The sequence below is a fragment of the Rhinolophus sinicus genome, linkage group LG02 (genome assembly GCF_036562045.2).
Source record: "Rhinolophus sinicus isolate RSC01 linkage group LG02, ASM3656204v1, whole genome shotgun sequence".
NCBI lineage: Eukaryota > Metazoa > Chordata > Mammalia > Chiroptera > Rhinolophidae > Rhinolophus > Rhinolophus sinicus.
The window spans coordinates 154,516,026-154,540,303 of record NC_133752.1 but is presented as its reverse complement, the minus strand read 5'-3'; the positions used below and the strand labels follow the sequence as shown (position 1 = coordinate 154,540,303).

The 24,278-nt window shown below is 37.5% G+C and overlaps 1 protein-coding gene across 1 annotated transcript in view; it reads right to left on the bottom strand.

Annotated features, from left to right (window-relative positions):
• Positions 1 to 13,462, bottom strand: part of ADAMTS20 (ADAM metallopeptidase with thrombospondin type 1 motif 20) — a 151,445-nt gene extending 137,983 nt beyond the window's left edge. Inside the window, 2 exon segments of the mRNA XM_019748447.2 lie at positions 12,073 to 12,434; positions 13,027 to 13,462. Of these exon segments, the coding sequence (XP_019604006.2) occupies positions 12,073 to 12,434; positions 13,027 to 13,117 (453 nt within the window). The 5' untranslated portion in view covers positions 13,118 to 13,462.
• Between the last annotated feature and the right edge of the window lie 10,816 nt (positions 13,463 to 24,278).

Below are 24,278 nucleotides of genomic sequence, written 5' to 3'. Positions count from 1 at the left end.
TCACGCATTACTCCATTACATTGTACTAGTCATCATACACCAACATTTATAAATCTTACAAAACAGTTGACAGATACTTAATGAGAACCTATGCTATGTGCATGGCACAGTTCTAGGAGCTAGATACAGAGATGAACATGACAAAATCCCTGCCTTCAAATAATTTATAGAGGAAAAGGCAGACAATAAACGAAAATATAATATGCCAGGTGCTAATAGGTGCAATGGAGAAAATAAAATAAGGTAAGGAGGCAACGGTAGAGGGTGAAGCTAGCATAATGAGGATGTCGCCACAGAAAACTCCGGAAGAATATTCCAAACAGAAGGAGCAGTGACTGAAAGGCCCAGTGATGGGAAAAGCTTGGCAGGTTCAAATGAGACAGTACAGTGAGGCTGAAGCTGTGCCAGCAAGGGGTATGCAGGAAAAGCAGCTGGGCAGACAGGGCCACACATTATGCTTGACATCGAAAAGCACTCATCACACTTCAGAATATACAGATATACATTTATCTACATTTAAAACCTTGCAATTTTCCACTTAGAAAAGCGTATTTCTACGAAGAACCAATTCAGAAATGAATACACATATGAATTACTCAGTTATAGATAGTATAAGCCCAGTTTCAGGGAATGAGGCACCGCTTCCATTTTTTAATTACAAATACCTTAAAATGATTTTGAGATGACTTTGAAATCACTGCTTTAAATTTTACTGTAAATAATAAACACAGTTCATGTCACTTTTAACTGAATAATCATTTAAAGCCATTTAAATTATTGTGGCAATTGCAGTCATAAAGTTCTCTTTACCCTCATAATTATCTAGATCAATTTCTCCTCAAAAGATAACAAAGGGTTTTTTATTTTTACAGTTCCAAAACCTAAAACATTGCCTGGAACATAGCACTCAATACATAGCTGTAGAAATGAACATTTTTGCAACAAATATGACGGAACACCTGGCTTTTTCTCCCCATATACCCTTTAGTAATCTTTTTTTTCCCTCTAACATTTTTAAATTATGGCAATTTGCAGACTTGTCTGAGATATTTACATAATTTTATTTCAATGCTGAAAATGAAAATGTTCAACCACTCTTGGTTAGGTAATGTGCTAATATGTTAGGATTACATATTTTTCAAAAGCTTAAATATTAATGAAATTCCATCATATATACTGAAATTATAGTCTTAAAATAAAAAGCTATATATTCAGCATTCATCTATTTTTTAATACTTTTCCAGTGGCCTCTATATACGCTTGCATTATTTAGTTCCACCAGTGTGTTTTCTAGATATAATTACACCCACTTCTAATATATACCAAAATTCCAGCTTTCTCTGCTCCCAGAGATAATTTCAGCTATATTAATAAATTACAAAGACACTGGTTTTGAAATCCCAGTAAATGGACCCATGGAAAATCTCTTTCTGCCTTTTTTTAAAAAGCATGCTGAAGATGGGAGATGGATAGCATCTTGGTAAAGATACAAATAGACATGAGGTAACTTGTTACTTAATCTAAATGCACCTACAAAACTATTTTGAATAATGGCATACTTTCCCAAAGAATACTGAAAATATTTATACCTTGGAAAATTTTTTGTACTCCTTTAAACCAAAACCTGACTATGAGTTACTTCTATTATAAAGTTCCAATAAAACTGCACATGGGCCCAACCTGTATTCCCAGGTGAAAAGCAAATATAGTTCTATCCAGAGTCCATCAGCTTGTAAGTTGTGCTAAGAATTTGCCTTTATAACTCAAAGGCCTTTTCTTCAACCAAACCTTTATGTTTTAAAATTTGTTCAAGAACAAATGGCAAATAATTCGTCCTCAGAGTGACTTCCCTGTATTTATCAATGAAGTAGTTAAAAGAATTTTACTTCTACCAATTTTTCTGTAATCTACTATATGCAGAAGACTTTCTGTTCAAAGAATAAAAATATTAGAGCTTCGTCTAAAGGCTCCTAATGAAGCATTTATTTTTTTTAACTTGGAAAGGAACCTGGTAAGGAACTGGAAGACTTAACAGGTGGTTGATAGAATTATGTTTAGATCATGCCATATTTTTAGCAACTTCCCTGTCTGCAGATAGGCACTGCAATTTGATTCAGGAGAAATGCCAATCAAATTCCAAACACTTTCATTTGATGACTATTAAAAGCAGCAAAACTAGTTTTCACTTGGGCAAGGATTTCCCAATTACTTGGAGCAATGATGTTCTATTTGCCAAGCGGTTTGGAAAGGCAGTAAGTGATTGTACAACTGGTTTCAATTTACTCTCATAGGCCAACATTTTTATATGTTTAGAGGATTTTTATACAATTGTTTTTCCAAAATGTTCTTATTTCAGTATCATGGCATCCGTCCATATAGTTTTTTTCCTGAATACATGACAAACACATGTATTATACTATAGCAACAACCAATAGTGTACTCTCAGATTTCATTGAAGGATAAAAACAAGTACAAAACATAAACCATTTGTACTCTTTCCCCAGATCATTTAGTTATTACATAAGGTAACTAGAGAACAACATTAAAAAAATAAGGTACTATTGAATAAGGCAATTAAAGCCTACACTGAGAAATTTTAGTAACAAATTGCTCCCAACTATTAATAAAATTGGATTTTCACTTAAGAGCTTGATCACTGGTAATTACTACCGTGTTTCCCCGAAAATAAGACTTAGCCAGACAATCAGCTCTAATGCATCATTTGGAGCAAAAATTAATAAAGACCCAGTATTATATTATATTATACCCAATCTTATAATAAAATAAGACTGGGTCTTATATTAATTTTTGCTCCAAAAGACGCATTAGAGCTGATTGTCCAGCTAGGTCTTATTTTCAGGGAAACATGGTACCATGATGTCTACAAATTTAGTTTTTCAATCTTTAATCATGTCATATAATAAGAAACAGTTTGATGTTATTTGTAATAAGAGAGCCTAAGTATGAGTCTTGGGTTTGCATTCATGGAATCTTGGGCAAGTCACTTCATATCTTGGACCTCAAGTTCCATGACATGTAAAACAAAATAGAAATAATTCTATCTACCTAATTTCCTGAGAAATACAATGCATGTTAAAATAATGTCAATAACTTTTGAAATTGAATATATTTTGAAATAGGATTAAAAAATTCTCCATAAAAACCAATGTTTCAGCTGCCCCTTTAAACCTAGGCAGAAAATAATTGCTATGTAAAAAGGGTCATGAAGATTAATTCTGAGCGTCATCGTTATTCTGGGATACTCTGTTCAGTTCAAAAGGTTTGTCTCCCTGACAGTTTCTCATTACAACACCACTCACTGATCATAGGAAATACTGTATCATATATACGCACACACTGAATGAATGAATCCATGATATGAAGAAAACATAATTGGCTCCAGAAGTCTAAAGCAGAATATTTATTGCAAGATTTTTAAAAAGATGAGTCTTTCTTTTCTCCTCTAGCAGCATTCTTCATTCCCCATTCCACAGGACAATTCCAGGTTTCCAGTGTAAAAGTGAGAGGGGACAATAAAAAGGAAATGTTACTGATACCTCACTTAAAAAGAGACTGCTCCCTCACTAAGTCCTTGCCCATGAGGATCGTGAAAATAAGACAAAGACTTGAGACTTATCTACCCAAGATTTATGTAGCTAAATGACCCAGGTTCAAATAGTGTCTGAGCTACATCAATAATAAGGACTAAGTTATGTGGTATTTCTCTTTCTTGTAAGCACTAGGGTGTTTTTCAAGTCATATGAACTCACTGAAAGTGGAGAGAACTGTCAAAGAAAAGCCACATTCTTGTGGGGTCTGGGAAGTGGTTCTCAGGACAGCCTCTCCCAACCTCTTACTAAAATATCTGTGAAGACATAAAATCTGAAGTCATTATAGCATCTAGAAATTTAACAATAAATCATTAAGAACTAATTCATAGGTAAATAATGGAAATATGATCATGATATATTGCCAAATGTTATAAGTCAACATTACTCTAAAAGATATATGTATATATAATATCTACAAGTACACAATGCCATATACCCGCCAGACCATCTATCATATTTATATTTTCCTACTCTATCTTTTAACTTACTTATTTAGATATATGGTACCCTTCAATTATCTAGGCAAACATTTTTTCATTTGTTATGTCTCCCTTTGCATTACCTACCTAAATATTACAATACATGTTTTTCTACATTTTCAATACAATAGGAATTTTATTTGGTTTACCAGTAGGACGAGAATCCAGTATTTTGTTTTGCCTTATAAGATATTCTTGGCCTTTGGATTGAACATAAATACCTTTTAGGCTTTTGGCAACTGTCACAGGAAACTAACTTGAAGCAATTAGCAAAACTTGATTTGCCATCAGAAGTCAACTAGGTTTTTGATTATATGGTCAAAGAAACCATGAGCCTGGACTGAAGAAGCCTTGACTGTTTTCATTGTAATCTACAGACTCTCAGAATTACGCTAGCATTCCTGAAGCCCCACCCCCTCATGGCATCTTCCCCAGAATCGATTTCAAATGTGGCCATGGAGGATGGGCAAGATCCTCCGAGAGAACCAGAGCCAGGAACCTTGGTGACTGATGGACTTCTCAGAAAGATGAATCAAGGATGATAATCAAGAAACTCTCCTCCTGCTTATTAGTTGGTCTCTCCCAGAAGAAATCCAGAATTGTATAAATCAGTGACTATTGGGTATCTCCCCTTCTCGCTGTAGAAGGCTAACATTAGGGCTGCAGTCATGCTGACTAGGCTGTACATTGGCTTGGGGGAGGTGCAGATAATTTGTCCTATTAATTCATTAGTTGCTAAACCACAAAGAGCCACATCTGAACTTTATGGAGAAGACTGTATTACCCAGAGATCCTGGACTTTGAGCCAGAGACACTGTCCCTCCAGGGCTGAAGATGAATATGTTTGATGTGTAGGAAGAGAAGAGCAAAGAGATATTTGGTGAACAGAAGGATGTCCTGTGGTAAAGACTGTTGGTGATCACCATTATCTACTCTCCCGTCTTTGTTCTGAGCATATCACTGTTCTTCATTTTCCAGCCTTCTGAATCTAGAGCCAGGCAACTGGTTTTCATCAACAGAATGTACATAGAAGTGGTGTCCATTCTTTGGACTGAGAGTACACGTTTGGACTGAGGCAATCAAGAGTTCGTATGCCTCCTCCATGCTATTACTGTGGTAATAAGTCATTTATGTAGCTCATGAATATTTTTAATTAATAAATTTAATGCTGTAATAGGACATTATGTACCACCAATATCTAAAGGTGATTAGTACATAAATGATTGATCAGCATTTGTTGAAAAAGAGTGAACAATCCATTTCTTCCTCTGAATATTATGAATTTGACAGCTTAATTAACTATATTTTATGAAAACTGTAGTTATTAGCAAAACAAGAATCAAGTTACAAGTAACAAAAGTGCAGTGTAAGCCCATATGAATGGAACACAACTTAGATATCATCTGAAAAAGATTTAATCTATACAAATTTTATGTTCAAATACGTCAACTAAAATTGCTAATACAATTTTCCTTTACTGAATGACTGATGTAAAGAAGAGCTAACCTAATTATTTGGTACATATTAGTAAAAGCTGCTTTAGTTCATTCATTCATATACATATTGAAAATTTCTATATGCTATATTGTGTGTGTGCGCATGTGTATATATATATATACATATATATGTGTGTGTGTGTATATATATATATATATATATATATATATATATATGCTAAAATGAATATATATCATCCCTACACTTAAAACTTACAAATGAGATAGAATTATGGACAAGTAACTACAATTCAATATATTATGCATAAAACATCCAGTGGTGAAACAAAAAAAGGCCTGGTCAGCTCTGTCTAGAGAGGAACAGGGGAAAGAAAAGAAGGCTCTAAATGGATCTGGATGGATGAGTGGCAGTTTAAGGGAAAGGACGTTCTAGACGACATTCAAACAATTATGAAGATTAAAGTAAACCTATGATAGAATCAAACACATGTTTCTAGAATCATCCCTTTCTTGCCATCTGTTTCTCTGTCATTACCTTTCTTAAAGGCCACAGGATCCCTCGGTGATTTAAGTCAGAGTCATTAGAACCATTTTGGTCTCCTCTTACAGTCCAAAATTCTAGTGGTTCTCCTGCAAGTTTGCTCAACTTCAGCACTACCAACATTTTGATAACTTGTGTTGTAGGAAGCCGTTTTATGCATTGTGGAATGTTCAGCAACATCCCCAGCTTCTACATAGCTTCCCCTCTCCCTATTCCGCACATCTTTAGGGTTTCCGGGCAGGAATTCCCGCCCGTTCTCAGGAATTTTTTTCGCTTTCCCATTCCAGAATCCTGAGATACAAACTGTTTTCTGTTCTCCACGATGAATCATTTCCGCAAAGCGATGGCCGATACTACCAACCACCTGGGTTTAAGGAGCCAATTTTTCCCGATTTCCCAACCAACTTTTCTCAGGATTCGGGAAAGGAAAAGCAAAAAAAAATCCTGAGAATGGGCAGAAATTCCCACCCAGAAACCCTATAAACGGTGACAGCCAAAAATGTCTCCACACATTGCCAAATGTCCCTTTTGTGGGGGTGGGGGGTGGGGGGTAGGGGGGACTGCTCCCAGTTGAGAACCACTGGTCTACAGTAGTGCACCTTCCATAGGCACCCACTCTTCTTCACCACTAAAACCACACACTTCAAGTGGCCTCTCTTCCTTACCCTGAGACTACAGCAGTAGTCCTCAGTGACTCACTCCTCCCTGGTACCCTGCACAATGTCGCATAAGGGAAGACCTCTCCTAACACATCAAACTAGCCCACCATCTGCAGTTCAAGCCCTCATCCCTCACAATGCATTCCAGGCCTCAACAATCTGACTCCAACATTACCTTTCACCCTCGCCTTCTAACCTGCCCTACTTTTCAGCTACACAGACCCACAAGAAGCCCTTTTCCTAGTCACATGTTTATTCATCCCTCAAAGTCCAATCGAGAAGCCTTGTCCAATACAGGTCTCATAACACTCTTAATCACTCCTTTCTCAAAGTTCACATAGCACTTTTTGCACTCCTTCACTATTTTCATTAAGTATTTGTGTGCCTGGTGTCACTATGTGGTGGCCCTGAGAATGCTGGGCATAACTGGCCCAGGGCCCCAGGTGCTGGGCTTTGAAATCCATCACAGTGTTTGTGTCCCAAGTGCGAGTCCCAGTCAGTACCCGAGTATAGCAAGGATGCTAAGAGTAAACTCATTAGGAGGCACGGGACTCTTCTCCCAACCAAATGTCTTGAGGCGTGCTTTGGTGAGTCTTACTTAGACTGCCCAGCAGCCTAGAATGTTCCTACGCAACATGCTCATCCTCTGTCTTCACCTGTTTCAGACTTCATTACTCTCTTTTTATTTGCTCTAACACAGATACTTGCTCTAAGATCCTTGCACACTTAATCCCCTCTTGCCATCTGCTTCTTGGAAGACCCTAGACTAACACTAGAATGTTAAAAGTAGAGGCATAAGACATTCTCCCATGTTGTTTGACTGAATACTTGAATGAGTTTATGAAAAATTAAAGGAGGTCCTTATGAATTTTTCCAACAAATAAATATGAATACAGAATGGCATGTGTAATGACTGGGGCTGTATTAGTTCTGGACAAATAGGAATATAGAAAATAAAATTTTCCCAGAATAGACAAAATCCTGTAACGACACTACTGATAGTTTCCATACAATTATTTCTTGTCTGAACAAGAAGTTACTAGAGCAACTCAATCATCAGTCATCAGAGAGCATTAGTGCCTGACATGCTGTAGAATGGTTCATATGAGAAACTTCAAAAAAGTACACACAGCCACTGCAAGCTACTCTATGAGAATACTGTATAATCCAGATGCAATGTCTGGTTTTATGACATCTGGAAACTGTTTCTTTCAACCAAAGACTGTACTGCTTAAAATCCCACCAAGAAATAGTGAAGTTAACTGTCTGAGCAGTCAGGTTAGACCCTGAGGGCCTCTGGAAGAATGGAACCCACCAGGTAACATGAGAAGAGGGCGAGTAGAGCACAGGGTTGTGGGGAATAGCCTCTATACAATTGATACATGCTGTCGTGACAAGTATATGCCAAAAATACACCAACTTGTTAAACACTGACTTCTACTTTGGCAAAGTATACCAACATTATGAAAAGATCATTAATATGGCCATGGAAACAATTTTCTAAAACGGTTGTATGTAAAGGGATATTTTGAAAAAAAATTTCATCCTTTTCCTCTAAAAGTTACATTCCTCAGCAGCCACCAGAGAGAGGAAGGGCAGATGCTACCCTTCCTCAAAGGGGAACAGGTTAAGTCAATGAGATGTGAGCGGGAAACAGTGGATTCCAGGAAGAAAAGGGTGATGTTGGCAAACCAAACAGTTGGAAAGATGCATATGTGCTAACTTCTCTAGTGGAGGTTAAGACCCGGAAACAGAAAGCATGTTAGATAGTTTAAGAGGACTGCCAAGACAAGTGCTTTAGCATGCTATGTGGGATTCAGGGAGGGACCCTCTGAAAAAGCACCCCCCCCCCAATACACACACACACACACCAAAATTACAGGTGTGGCAGAATTTGGCAAAGAGAGAAACCAAATGTCCCCTGATTTTCAAAGACCATGGAGGGTTTCCGACCCTTCGAGGGGTCTGGGAGATTACCAGTAGCATCACGAAACCACTCCACACGGAGAGGGTGCTGCAGCAGGAGCAAAGTGACCCTTATGTCTGAGGTCTGCACAACGAATGCATCAAGCAGACAAGAAATTAAATATATGTTGCAAGCAGAACTCAGAGGGATATGCGTTACCAGTGAGAGCCCAGGAGGGAATGGTCAGTGAGTCCTAACTGAGCAAAGAAAGGCCACAAGTTCTCAGGTCCACAATTCAGCTGCTAGTGCCAGAAAGACAAAGAGACTAAGGCACGAAGGACATCAGAAACTAGAGAAACTGGAGCACAGTATGATTTTTCCCACCTCCCTCCCACACAATACAAAGATAGAACACGTAATGGCCCTGTATGGGGTCAATTTTCATCAATGGTCAATGCATGCTTAAATCCAGAGATGTATAACACACATTAGCAGAAAAAATGAGGAAATCACATGCTCATTTCATTATGTTCAGGAAAAAACATTTGATTAAGTACAACATCCCTTCATGATTAAAAGCAAAACTAAAACAAAGCAAAGAGCAACTAGAAAAAAAGAGAACTCTTAAGTTAACAAGACTGACTTGAAAACTCCTTCAGTAAACATCAACCTTAGGGTTTAATCGCCTGACAGAGGTCAAAGCCAGATCATCACTGTCGCAGACACAAAATCCCAAAGGTAAGTCGGGAAGCAAGCAGGAGCCAGGTCAGTAGGTTGGCATTGACTTCTGGGGCACTGTATCAAGACTGATCTGCAAACAACACAGCCGGGCCAGGTTGTGGGTACCACAATTTTATCTAAAGTCTAACCTGAGACTAGAAAGAAGAATTTGATACAATGACAAATGGACTCTAAAACCTACCAGAAGTTCTGCTATTTGATGAAACGATTAATCTAACAAAAATTAATGACAGAGTCAGGGTAGAAATAAAATACACAATATATATGTGTGTGTCTGCGTTTTAGTACTAATATCAAAAATAGGATCAAAGAAATGTGACTAACCTCATTAATCATTTAGATTTGTAATTGGTCATGATCACACTACTGAAAAAAAAGTTTAGATCCCAGTACTTCTATTTGCTGTATTACTGGAACTTTTCTACCTCTACCATGACTAATGTCCTTGACGTAGTCTTCCAGATACAAAGAAATTAAGATAAAACTAAGTTACATCGGTATAAAAATAACTTTTTAAAATGTTAAACTCTGATATATCAATAAGTCTATCAAAAATCAAAGTGCACACATAAATCAGATTAATAATGCATAGTGACTTAAGCCACCACATCCAAATTGACAGTGACAGGAAAGGATGAACTCCGGTTAAGACTTAAACATTTCCAACTGTTTTCTGATTTCAAAAGGGGACACTGAATAATAATTTGAACTACGCCAACATTATGAATCAACATGAGCAGAAACATCACTCCTAATAATGCTTCCCATCTGGAATGTTTTTCCATGCCATAAAATACTAAATCAAGAAAACATATTGACTATGACAAATGTGGGATAGTAAATATAGACTTTTCCAGACAAACTAAACATTATATTGAAAGGTTATAGAAAAAGAGTATTTTTCTTTCCTTTGATGTTTAGGTGGCCATGTAAATATTAGTGTGTTTCTGCTACAAGCATTTCACATTTACCCACAGCAGAAAGGGAAAAAAAAAAAATTGTTCAAGGCATTCCATGTAAATACAGCTCAAGATAACAGCATGAAAAAGACCAAAGTGACTTTCCACATTTAGGAATGATCAATATTCACACCCAGGAAGACATCTTACATCAATTAACCTAAGAGGAAATATTAAATTTGGCCTGGTGAGAACTGTTACCAATTTAAAAATTTTTTTTTTTAAAGTTTATTGGAGTGACAATGGTTAGTAAAGTTACATAGGTTTCAGGTGTATAATTCTGTAATACATCATCTATATATCATGTTGTGTGTTCACCACCCAGAGTCAGTTCTCCTTCCATCACCATATATTTGATCCCTTTCAATTTTTTACTTAAGGAATAGGCACTATTGATGTTCTGAATTTACTCTTTTAAATTTTGCTGAAAACAAACAAAAAAAACCCAAAACTAAAATACTTGGAGAAAACACTAGAATCCTGTAACTGAAATCCTAGTTGTTTCTTCTTGAATATGTATTGGAGGAGTTAATGATGAAGTGAGCTCATCTTTGTTCTAACAGAAGTGTTATGTATCTGGGGTTCTATGAACCTGGAAGGGAAAGCATTACATCTTCATTTTCACTAACCTTTGACACTTAAATTTCCTTCAATTATGATTGTAGGTAAAACCACAGACATTGTGACTTCGTTACCAATAAAATGGCACTTTTATATCCCATTAGAGTTGATGTAGCTATCTGGATCTTTCATACCCATTAGTAAAAAAGTGTAGTAGTAAATAGGCCCCTCCCCAATAGATATTATCTAATGCATTATTAAATAAGTATATGTGATCACACCACAAAGTGTAGTAGTTATAACATTGTTGATTACTATTAGCATTTAAAAGGAAGCCAATTACACAATTTTAAATGTGTAAAATAACACAAAAATTATTATTTTAGAAGAATTTAGAGAAGAGGTCCTAGGTTTCCCCAGACTGCTGAAGCTCATAGCAAAATAATTTAGAACCTCGGCTTTAGAGGAAAACAAATGAAACAAATACAACCCAGTTTTTCCATTTTATTTTCTCTCTCCACAATGAGGTTTTTACCAAGTCTCCATCTCTCACTCTGTCACTCTAATGACCATTCACTGGCATCAGACCTCTGTAGGTTCTCTACGTTTTGAAACACTGCATTTTAAACAGGCATATTCAACCTCTTCTCTATTCTGTACCTCACAGATTAATAGCCATCCCCATACTATCAAAAACCAACTCTTCCTTTTTAAACCTTTTCGTTTTATGTGTATTCGTTCTTTTCCTTCTGTCATTCTAAATTCAAAGAACAAATTTAAGTAAATGCAGGAGATTCTGCCTCAATAGATGGTGAGAAATGGATGTGTCCGAGTGAAATCACACTTCATTTGTAACAGAGGCCTCATAAGGCCACTCCCTGACTCACTAACCCAGCCTCTGTCTGACACTTTTAAGTAAGTCTCAGCTTTGCTCAGAAGAAACTATTTTGTCCAGCAGGTAGACATGCTGTTCCTCCCAACCTCTCTCACTGCAGGAAGGAATGGCCTCTGGCTTGAGTTAATCTAGGTGTTAATCCCTCGGGTGGTCCACTCTGATCTGGAGTCACCAACCAACTCGGAAAAACCCATTGCAAGGCTGCCTGAACGCAGCTCTTCACTAGATCCCAAGATCATGCCAAAGGACCCCAGGGCGCTTACCAGGCCTCCACAGAGGCTGAAGACAGCTGTATGATCCTCCCGAGCATTGACCTGGCCGCGATAGAAGCAGTGGCGCAGATCTGGGGGCACCGCGCTGCTTTCCTCCGCCGCGGGCGCGGGGCCTCCCAAGTGCACCTCGGTGTAACCAGCCGCCAGGAAGGCCGCGTCCGCGCTCAGGTTCAGCTGGAAGAGCTGCCCATAGGCGCTAATTCGGTAGTGGGTCCTGAACGGCGTGGGCTCCAGCGCCTCCGAGCTACGCTTCCTCCGGCTAAAGTGGTGACTCTGAGGGAACACTTCGCCGAACTCATTGACCCGCGCGGGGGTCACCACTTCGTACGAGGCCAGAGTCCTCACCAGCGCTTCTGCAACCACAGGGATATAGCCATTGAGTCCCATCCCCACCCAATCATGCACTTCCAACTCCCCAACCGCAAACTTCTTCAACCAAACGTCCCGCCAAAGGTTCAAGGTCCCAGGTCCGGATACACCCGGGGGCGCGACAAATGCACACAGGCTGGCGAGCGCGCGCACACACACACACGTGCGCTCTGTGTGTGTGCTCTGATTTCCCACACCCCCGACTTGCTCCACCCTCCCCAAGCAAAGACTCAGGGCACTCATGGCCTTGAGCAGCCCACCTCCTTCCCCCATCCTTCTTCCTTCCCTGCCGCCGCCAATTCGTGCCCTCCCGGCGAACGCGCCACCCTGCCCCACGCGCCCCCACCGCGTGGTCCCGAGAGGGAGTCATGTACCCCGCGCTCGATTCCTCGAAACCCGACGCAGCCGCAACCTCTCGGGATGCTGGGGGCTAACTAACCTGGGAGTCCCGGGAGCCCCTGCAGGACCAGGGTCCCCCAACGGGCAGAGCCGCTCACTCGCCCACCCCCGTCCGCCTATCCCACTCGGGCCCCGCGCCCCCACCTCTCTGCTGAAGGCGCCGCGCGGTGACCTTACCTTGCCTGGGGTGGAAGTGAACTTCCCAAGATCTGGTGATGAAGAGCGAGAGCTGGTACAGCAGCCCCGTCAGCCACTTGGCCACCCGCATGGTTCCACCCGGGGGATCCCAACCCGGGAGGCCAACCCGAGCCAGCCGGCTTCCCCCTCGCTCCGCTGCCTCTCCTCTCTCTCGCACGCCGCTCTCCGCGCTGGCCGCCGCGGCGCCTCAGCAGCCTCCCGAGCAGCAGCCCCAGCCCCGGGCCGGCCCGTCTCGCCACACCGCCAGCCTCCGCTCCCTGAGCCGCTGCTTCATCTCACTACAGCCCCGCAGCTCCCTGCTCGCTTTCAGCAGCCTCGCTCCGCTTCCTGCGCCAGCACCGCCCTCAGAAGCCCTCTCCTTAGGTCCAGCTCCGCGCAAGGAAGCGTCTTAACCTAGCAGGAACGGTGCCAATATAGCCACCCCAGGCCGGGCCAGAGCGGGGTAGAGCCCGCCCCCAGGGGCCGGGCCCCGCCAATCAGCCGGAGGCGCGGCGCGGGCTTGCCCTCCAGCTTGCAGCCCGGCCCCCGGCCCCCAGCTGCAGTCGGAGTGCGGTCCCCACGGGCTCCAGCTGTGGGCATGCAACATGGTGAGCAGCCCGAGGCCCAGCTGGACACCATCCCGGTACCTGTAAAACCCAGGACTGATACAAGCTGCGAGGCCGAGGTCCAGATAGGTGATAGGTGTGTGAGGTTTTCAGTTCTTATAATGAAATAAAAAGCATCAGATGGAAAGTTTCTGTTATTTATGTTTCACGGTAATTGTAGGCTTCTCAAACAAGATAAAATAAACTTCAGCGGGAAGTTCTTGTAGGCAGAGGATGCTACGAATGAAGCTTAATAGCCAGGCCTCGGTGTGTCCTAGGAGTTGTTGGGAGTTTCACTGTTGTAAATGAAGAGGAGAAGCAGAGGCTGCAATTAGCAAACACTTCTGGGTGAGAATTTCTAGAAATTGTCTAAAGACATTCGAGAAGAAAACAGTTTCAGTCTCCAAAGTCCTCGTAACTCACTGTGATTTTGTCCTTTAGTGTTCATTGTTTGGACTTAATGGGACTATGAATTATATATAAAAAAATTATATAAATGTCAAGCCCCACAATACTTGAATCTGCCCCTGCCTGTGAGTCATTATTTTATGAGAATTTCTGCTGATAGTTTTACTTTTTTTAACTGATAATATTTTCTTCGTTTATAATATCCAAATGAGCCCCACATATCCGTAATTGTCTTCCTAAGCAATTATTGTAGCTCTAAATCCAGTTGTGTCACCTGGTGTCTGTTAAATTGGATGAACCTCAGTGGCAGCAGAAAGCAGTCATCCTTTCAGAACTACTTTTCCATATCCCCAAACACCCTGTTTTTGACCTGTAGATTCCATAATTGCTTCTCTAGATAACCAGTATGATAACAAAAGGGCAGGGGGGAGTCAGATTGTCTTGAAACCCAACCAAAGGAGAAAAGAATATGAGAGACAAGGTAAAGGAATATAGGGGTAAATCTTCACCAACAAGAAGGAATACACTCTCAATTTATTTATGGTTCCTGGCTGCCCTTCCTCCTCTGAGCTCTCCATAATGAAATGTCTGTTCATTTTGAATTGACCTCTCAAGGTATGCCTCTTTACTTTTATATTATACACTTGGTCCATGTGTTGTTCACCACAAATGTGAAACAGTTTTATTCAGGGAAGGGAGAGTTTAATCATTCTTTTGCCCAGGAAATTGTCCAGCCTGGTGATGGTAATTCTTCCACAATCAATCCCCTTCTTTTGTACCCTTTCTTCACAAGTGTCATTTCATTCATCACAGAATTATGGACTTCTAGTGGTGTTTTCCTACGTTAAGCATATTGTTACTCTTAACAAAACAAAAGCGGACTTTACTCACACCTGTCTATTTAGTAGTTACCTTCAGTACATTATAATTTAGAGTCATTTTAATTACATTGCAGCTCTGAATACATCTTTACATTAGGAGCCATACCTTCCCTCATATACATAACAAAATAGAGCTGCACCTGTTTAACTGGCTATCTGAATGCTGGCTGTAGTAAAAACAGATATTTCATTTCCATCACTGAATACTTGTCACTCAAAGTAGTATTTGCAATGGAGTATTTGATTTTCAACCTGCTCTATTTATAAATACTGTTCTAAGAATAGGGCTGCTTTTTCTTTTTTAAAATGGGAAAATGTATAGGATGTGTATTCTATGTCATAATCTTTACAACGTTCAGTAACGAGCATTGTTTTCCTCATTTAAGAGAAGATAAATGTTACATTTTCATATAGTAGCACAAATCCTTTCTGACTCCGACACCTTTTCATTGTAGTAGACTACAACTGTTAGGGTATTCACATTGTCTGTCTCTCTTCCTTTCTGCTTTCCTACTATTGAAAATGTCACCAAGAAGCTAATTTGTACCATTTAAATCAAGCAATTTCCTCAAACTGATAATTATAACTACCGCTTTTGAAATTTCTGTGACAGACTAGGTAGTATACAAGGACTTAGAAAGGTTAGCCCATTTAATTTGCACATTTTCCCCATAGTACTCAGAGAAATTAGGTAATTCACTCAGCTCACATATCAAGTTAGACTCAGATCTCTGGTTTTAAATTCCACACTTTTAAGAGAAAATTGTGCTCTTCATACCAGCTCAAATCTGATGCAGCACTGTTGTAACCAGCAACTCAGAAAAAGAAAGCCATAGTTATATCAAATGTAATTTTGTTTGTATTATAATTCTGACAATCATCATTATAAATACAAGCTATGCTATGAGGTTGGCACAGTGTAGAGAAAATATTTTAAATCTTGCAAAGCAAGTATATGCCAACTATACTCATTATACCCAAGATAGACCTTGTTTTATTATCTTAATTCTACCATCACCAGCCATGTAACATTCCACAATTTACCTGAACTCTATAAGCCTACTTTTTATCAATTGTAAAATGGAAGTAGTAATAGCAATATCATACAATTGTTAAGGTGATTAAAAGAGATAATACAGGTAACATACTTGGCATCATACTGGACAAAATATGAAAATATGTGCTCAATTCATGCTCATGCTGATTATGAATTAATTGCATTACAACAGGGGACTGAATGTTCATACCAAAAGGAACAACTATTTGAATACAGTCTGCTTTTCTAATATTAGTAGGTAGGAAGTAGGATGATCAAGTTTCACTGTTTACGTGAAACTGGGGAGTTTCCTGAGACGCAAGGCTTTCAGTGCTAACACTTGGGAAGTCCTGGGCAAACTGAGATTAATTGGTCATCCAACTTCAGGGTGTTTCAAACAAGGCATTAGTGACTTTTGGGGCTTGGTGAGTCTTCATTATGGGAGGCTGCCCTGTGCATTGTAGAATGTCTAGCAGCATCCCTGGCTGTACTCATTCAATTCCAGTAGTACCCCACCCTTGTTGTGACAACCTGAAACATTTCCAGACGTTTTCAAATGTCCCCTGGGAGCAAAACTGGCCCAAATTGAGACCCACTGACATAATAGGTAGAGAAAATTGGGAATTGGTAAATACATAAAGATGGGTTTGGCAGGAGACCTCATAGATGTTGCTCTAGTCTTAATTACAAATGGCCAATTGTTTAGTAGAAATACTTTATATATTGTAGCAGGTGTGGGAAATTATCCATCATTGTAGCTAAAATAGTATAAGCTGTGGTCTTTGTGTTAATTTCAAAGCATTATTGTTTCTTGGCATGCCGGGAAGCGTCAAACTCCTCTGCCCAAGTACTCTGTTATTACACTCTTTTCTTATTGTCTATTTACTTGTGTGCATTTAACACCAGATTGTAAGGGTCATGTGAGGAGGAACTGTCGACAGCCTGTTTGAGGCATTCTCCACAGTACCAAATGCTGTGTCCCCACTGAATAGAAATAAATAATTCATTGGATAAATACGTACTAAAAATATAATTTATATAACTAAGGAGAATTGGGGAACTTGCAAGCCAATCTTACCATCTATGTCTTTTAATTAGGATATCCATACCATTTACATTTAATATAATATGTTGACATTCAAGTCTATCATCTTGCTATTGTTTTCTATTTATCATATTTGTTCCTTTTTTTCCCTTTTTCTACCTTCTGTTGGATTAACTGAATGGGTTTCATCATTCTATTTAATCTCCTTTGTTAATTATAACTCTTTCTTTTGTTATTTAAGTGGTTGCCCTAGGATTTATAGTACGCGTCTTTAAAGATGTAGTTAAGTGCTTGGAAACAGATCCTTTCTGGTCTTGCTTTTAAGATTTATTAAGTGAGAGTAAAGCAGTGTTCAATGTAGGGATAATTATTCCCCACTACGGGGAATATACATTGGAATAATTCACCTTCTCCTCCCAGAAATTGCTTTAAAAAAAAGAGAGAGAGAGAGAGAGAGAGAGAATTATAACTCACAGATTGTGTAACACTTACCATAAACAAATGAGGTAGAAGCCATGTAAAGGAAGTAAAGGCAATATTCAGAAAGGAGACAGAAGGTTCAGCAGGGGTAGATATCAAATAACATCAGAAAAACAATACACTTTCTGAAGGTGAGTGCTCACCTTGTTTTATGAAAGCGATAGTCCTTGTGTGGAAATAAGAGATTGAATATGTGAGCAGAAGCCCTCCTGGACTGTGTTTTTCCAAAGAAGCAGAGGAAGTAGGCTGTGCAAATAATAACAAGGAGGAGCCAGAGCTATAGGAAGTGTCTTTCTATGACAGCAGAGAAATAGAGAGGCTAGACAGCTACTCTGTACCTCTCAGCCCCAACAAGTAGGTGGTCCAGGAAAATCCAGTTAATTCAAGCATGAGTTGGGGGTTGTTTTTTTTTGTTTTGTTTTGTTTTGTTTGCATACTGTAAGAAACAAATGTAGGAAAGAACATCAAAACTTACCAACAGGTAAAAGCACCAGAAAAATGTTGCCATGGACTAGATCTAAATTTTGGCCAAACATTTTGTGATTGATTAAAAAATAAATAAATAAAGAGATTATTTTTGAAGTAAGACCTTAAATCAGAAATATAGGAACGTATGGAAGATATAGAAAGACAACAGGAAGAAATAAAATATGATCTAGTAGAACTCAGAAAAGAAGTAAAGGAGAAAGGACACCTTCACAAAATAAAAATAAAATTAAAAACAGCATAAGGAAGAATAGAAAATATGAATAAATCAATAAGGAATGTGGGAAAATGGGAAAAGTGACCACGTTGAAATGGAAATAAAAAGAGGAAGAAAAGAAGGGAGAAGCTAGGAAGGAAGGAAGGAAGGAAGGAAGGAAGGAAGGAAGGAAGGAAGGAAGGAAGGAAGGAAGGAAGGAAGGAAGGAAGGAAGGAGGAGGGAGGGAGGGAGGGAGGGAGGGAGGGAGGGAGGGAGGGAGGGAGGGAGGAGGACAGACCAAGGAGAAATAAAATAAATAGAAAACATATGCATTGGAGATCCATATACACATATTTGGAGTAGACCCTGAAGAAAAAGGACCAAACAAATGAACAGAACAAATGTAAAGTTATAACTCAATTATGCTTTTGTCAAAATAATAGACCTGAATCTGAATATTGGAAGGACTCAAAAGAATTGACCAAGAATGATCACCATCGAGACATTTCCTAGTAAAGCTACTGGGCTTTAAAATAAAGATTTTTTTTTAAGCCAGTCAGACAAAATAAACGTTATTTATAAGGATAAAATAATTAGGTTATATTCATATTTTCCACAGCAACATTCAACATCAAAAGACAGTGGAATGATATCCTTAATACATATGCTCAAGGAAAAAATAATGTGAGCCAAAGATTGTATTTAGCCAAGCTGTCCTTCAAGTTCAGACTATATGCAAGAACTCAGAGAATATTTTTCTGGAAGTCAAAATGCTGCCAACCAAGGAAAGGGTAAATTATGGCAAAATGAGTGATGGTGAGTTCAGAAGTTTAACTTAGAGCTAATACTGAAACAAATGTTGAATAACTGAACAGAATACAAATTTTATAGAGTAAAATGAAAAATAAAGACATAAATATATGGCAGTTATAAATAGTATATAATCGCATAGCATAGCAACCATCTCCAAGTAGCAGAAATCATGCATATTATAAGGAGATGCAGGAAAGAACAGATTAGTAGTAGGATTTTTAAATTCACATCTATAAGTTCATGACAGAAAAAGCGCAAAAACATAAGTGAGAATATAAAAGATGTAAGTAGTATAATTAATAAAATAGTTATATCTTGAATATACACCTTTTGTGAAAGTCTTTGTGTAACATTCATAAATACCAAAAAGTATAACTAGTTCAAAAAACATCCTCTGATCATAGTATAGTAAAACTAAAAAATAACAAAAGCAGAAAAAGTAAAGGTTCTTTCAGAGAAAGTTTTAAACCAGCTTGCGTCAAAGAGAAAATGTAAACATATGTTGAAAAAATATTTTAGAAGATCAGCAAAACAAAAGCTATACATCTGAATATATGGGATGGAGATAAATAGGTCTCAGAAGAAAATCTGTAACCTTAAAATTTTAGATCACTTTCAAAAAGACATGAAAAATTAAATTTAGCAAATAATTCAAATATTGGGGGGAAATTAAAGGAAAGCAGAATAAAGGAATTAATAAACATACAAGTAGAAATTAATGAATTAGAAAACAAACTGTAGGCCCTCAAGTTATATTAAAGATAATGTGTTTCACTGACCTTGGTGGGAAAATTTGCCACAGGGGAAGGAAACCTGAAAGTCTACTTGAGAAGTTAGCCTGTAACACATGAAGCTTAAAATAAAAAGGTACTTATATTATCCTAGGGATATTTGTTTTGTTTTTTTGTCATGGGTGATGAAGGTGAGGTCCCAAGAAAAATAACTAGACATCTTTTCCACAGTTTATATAACTGAGAGGAATAAAAAAAATAACTTTTACAGTAGTACTACTAAGTAATAAAACTAACAATTAATAACAAAAATAGTGTGTAGAAAGAAGCACACCACGTGGTGTTCTTGGACTGTAGATCATAAGTAGTATCTATTCTCCATTTTTCTCTCCAATGAGCATGTATTCCTTAAGTTCTAATAATTAAATGGTGATTTAATGATAAATATTTAATATTATTAATATAATTATATTTTATTATAATGTAAATAATAATATTCAATAATGTTATCAATAATAGATACTTTAAATAATTTAAATAAAAAATTAATAATGAATTGTGATCCTCTACCTCACCCATACCCAAAAATCAATTCCATATCAATGGCAGATCTAAAAGTGAAAGACAAAGCAATAGAGTTTTTAAAGAAAACATAGGATAACATATATATGACCATAAAGTAGGCAAAACTTTCTTTAAAACGATACAAGTGTCCACCAAAAATGATAAACTGGATTGTAGTAAAATTAATAATTTCCATTAATCAAAAGATAGCATTAAAAGAGTAAAGAATTTGAAAGAAACTATTTGCAATTCATATATATTACAAAGAACTTGTTTCTAAATATAGTATATGGGTAAAATGATACATGGAATTATAGTAAAATTAAGAACTTCTGCTCAAGACACTGTTAAGAAATGAAAAATGTAGGAGAAATTATTAGTAATACATGTATCTCACAAAAATTTCTATCTAGAATATATTGGAAAAAACTTCCTCAGATAAGAAAAAGATAGGCTACCAAATAGAAAAATAGTCAAAAGACCTAGAAATACATTTGGTAAAAGAAAATATCAAAATAGCCAATAAACATAGGAAAATGTGCCTGACATCATTGGTCATCAAGGAAATGCAAATAAAAAACACCCTTTTAAATTTATCCATCCAACCAGACACCCACTGAATGAATAAATTTGAAAGATGGAAAATACCAAATGGTTACAAGGACGTGGTGCAATAGGAGCTCTCAGACACTGCTGGTGGGGATGCAAATTGCTACAACTGCTTTAGAAACTGCTGAACATATGCATTGTGTAACTCCTGAGTATATCCTCACAAGAAATGCATCTGTAAGTTTAAGAAGAGACATGTACAAGAATGTTCACAGCAGCACTATTTTATAACAGCGTAAACTAGAAACTACCCAAAAGCCTATCAACAATAAAATAGATTAACAAATTGTGGTATATGCACCCAATGGAATACTAGACAGAATGAAAATGTATACTCTACAACTATATATATATATATAATAAGTGAATATCACAAAAATGATCTTTAGAGAAAGACTCAGACCCGCCCCCCCAAAAAAAATAAGAGTACATAATACATGATTCAATCTATATGCAATAATACAAAAGCAGGCAAAACTACTCAATGTCATTACCTTGTTTCCCCGAAAATAAAACCGGGTCTTATATAAAGTTGTGCTCCAAAAGACTCATTAGGGCTTATCTTCAGGAGATGTCATCCTGAAAAACCATGCTAGGGTTTATTTTCCGGTTAGGTTTTATTTTGGGGGAAACACGGTAGAAGTCAAAATAGTGGCTAACCCTTGGAGTGGAGAGAATAGAGATTGGAGTAAAGATGAGTGGGCTTCTAAGATGCTGATAACATTTCGTTTTTTGATCTGGGTTCTAGTAGTAAAGGTGGTTTTGATTTATGAAAGTTAATACCTCTGCACTCTTATGTATGTTCATATCATAATGATATGATATGTATCATTTTTCTATGTATATGTGTGTATAATGCCATAAAAACATTTTTTTAATTTAAATATGTTACTACAAAAAACTGAATTTGTTTTGTTTTGTTTTGTTTTGTTTCACTATATGGAAAAAGTTTAAAAGAACCTCAGGTAATTAAATATTGGAATAGTCTTTTTGGGGAAAATATTTATTTCCAGACACAATTTAATTAAATAACTAGAGCCTATATCTAAAATCTCACAAGTCAAAAAATCAGGAAAATTCTAACAAAAATATCTTCCATGGCTATTATCAGTCCCTGAACCAGATATTCAATTGTTCTTATAAAAATAAAAAAGGAAGGGAAGAGATATACATATTCCTCCAAAGAACATACTTATATTTAATTAAAATACTACATGGTATTGAATTCATGAGTTAGAAAAGGAAAGGAAAGTGGGAGGGAGGGGAAAGGAAGAGGGAAGGAGAGAGAAGGACGGAGGGAGGGAAAAAGGAAACACGATAATTTCCTTTTGATTTTTGAAGGATTCATTACTAATTCATTGGTTTTCTTTTAAACTATGTAGTGCTAAGTTTACCCAAGAGAATGTAGAATTCCAATGGGTCTAATCATCATTTAACATCTTGTTTGTAACATTTTGACCTTTTATACTCTACTGCATATTAAGGTCCATAACCTGTTGGATGTGCAAATATTATAGAATTATTTGATAGAAGAATTTTTGTGATACAATGAATTCACACTGAATACATCAATTGACTTTCTATACAGAATAATGTTAATAGTCCATGAAAATAAAATATAATTTGAAGAGTCAACACCTTTAATAGGAAATAAGTTTTTCTAAATAATTACACAATTGTTGCTGTTTAAATGGTCTTATGTTTGTATTCTGCAAAATATAATGAACTGATGTGTGTTGCTCCTGAAAATTGGTCTTTTTGCCAAATATTGCTGAAAACAAGTTCTTAATAGTTTATGGTCTAAGATCCATATAAATAAAATGCTTCCTTCTAAACAAAATATTTAATAAGTAATGTATTCTGCATTTCATTTTGCTAATGAGATAAAATTCTAGTAATCTATTAGGGATAGAAAAAGTCTAAAGAATTATTACCACTAAGATTTTTTTTTTAATTCTGTACTAAGGCAATAATATACTATATTTAGGAAAAGCAAAAATAACTTTCTTTTAAGGAGGGGTGAAATTGAAAATGGACACTGTCATTTAACCAGTACAATTCTTTGCCAGGAAAAAAAGGAGGGGGCAGAAAATCAAACAACACAGGAGCCAGGCTTGAAGTTTACCCCAGTGACATTATTGAATACAAAATAAGGTGAAATACCACCAAGATGGGGTGAAAATAAGGCAAGGAGCATTTGGCAAGCCAATGAAGGGAAGGATGGCATGATTCCAAGAGCAGAAGAAGAAAGAAGCAATCTCTCTTTGTCCAGCTTAAATTACAAAACTCTGGAAGCAATGGGAGGAGCTAATAATACAAGTCTATTTTAGCTGGAGAGGTCCCTGGAAATGTATCAGGCTAACATGATGATGATTGAGTGGTTTAAATATAAGACTCTAGTCGTGTGTTTGCAAAGAGCCAAGCAAATGTCTGCTCTCAGGAGAATGTGACACCAAGCAAAAATTCATACGGGCTCTTAAATTCCAATATGCATTACCACATTTTTCAAAAATCATAACCATTTATTTTATTTTTATTAGTTTCAGGTGTACAAAACAATGTAATAATTAGACATTTACACCTCTCATAAAGTGATAACCCCTCCCCATCTACTACCCCTCTAATATCGTATACGCTGTTACAATACCATTGGTCATATTCCCTATGCTGTACTTTGTCTCGTGACTATATATGTGTATAGATATAGATAGATATAGATATAGATATAGATATAGATATAGATATAGATATAGATATAGATATAGATATAGATATAGATATAGATATAGATATATGTATATGTATACATATATATATGTTGACATTCAGTATTATTCTACTACAGCTTCAGGTGTATAGCGCAGTGGTCAGGCACCTACACAGTCTAAGAAGTGATCCCCCTGATAATTCCAGTACCCATTTGGCACCTTACATAATCTTTACAACATTATTGATTATATTCTCCATACTGTATTTCATATCCCCGTGACTATTTTGTGACTACCAATTTGTACTTTCTAATCCTTTCAACTTCTCCCCATCCCCATCCCTTTCCATCTAGCAACCATCAGTTTTTTCTCTATATCGCTGAGTCTATTTCTGTTTCTTTTGCCTGTTTATTGTGTTCTTTAGATTCCACATATAAGTGAGATTATATGGTATTTGTCTTTCTCAGTCTGACTTATTTCACTTAGCATAATATTCTCTAGGTCCATCCATGTCATTGCAAATGGTAAGATTTCATTCTTTTTTATGGCCAAGTAATACTCCATTGTATAAATATACCACAGTTTCTTTATCCAATTGTCTTTTGATGGGCATTTCAGTTGTTTCCATATCTTGGCTATTATGAATAATGCTGCAATAGACATAGGGTGCATATATTTTTTGGAAATAGT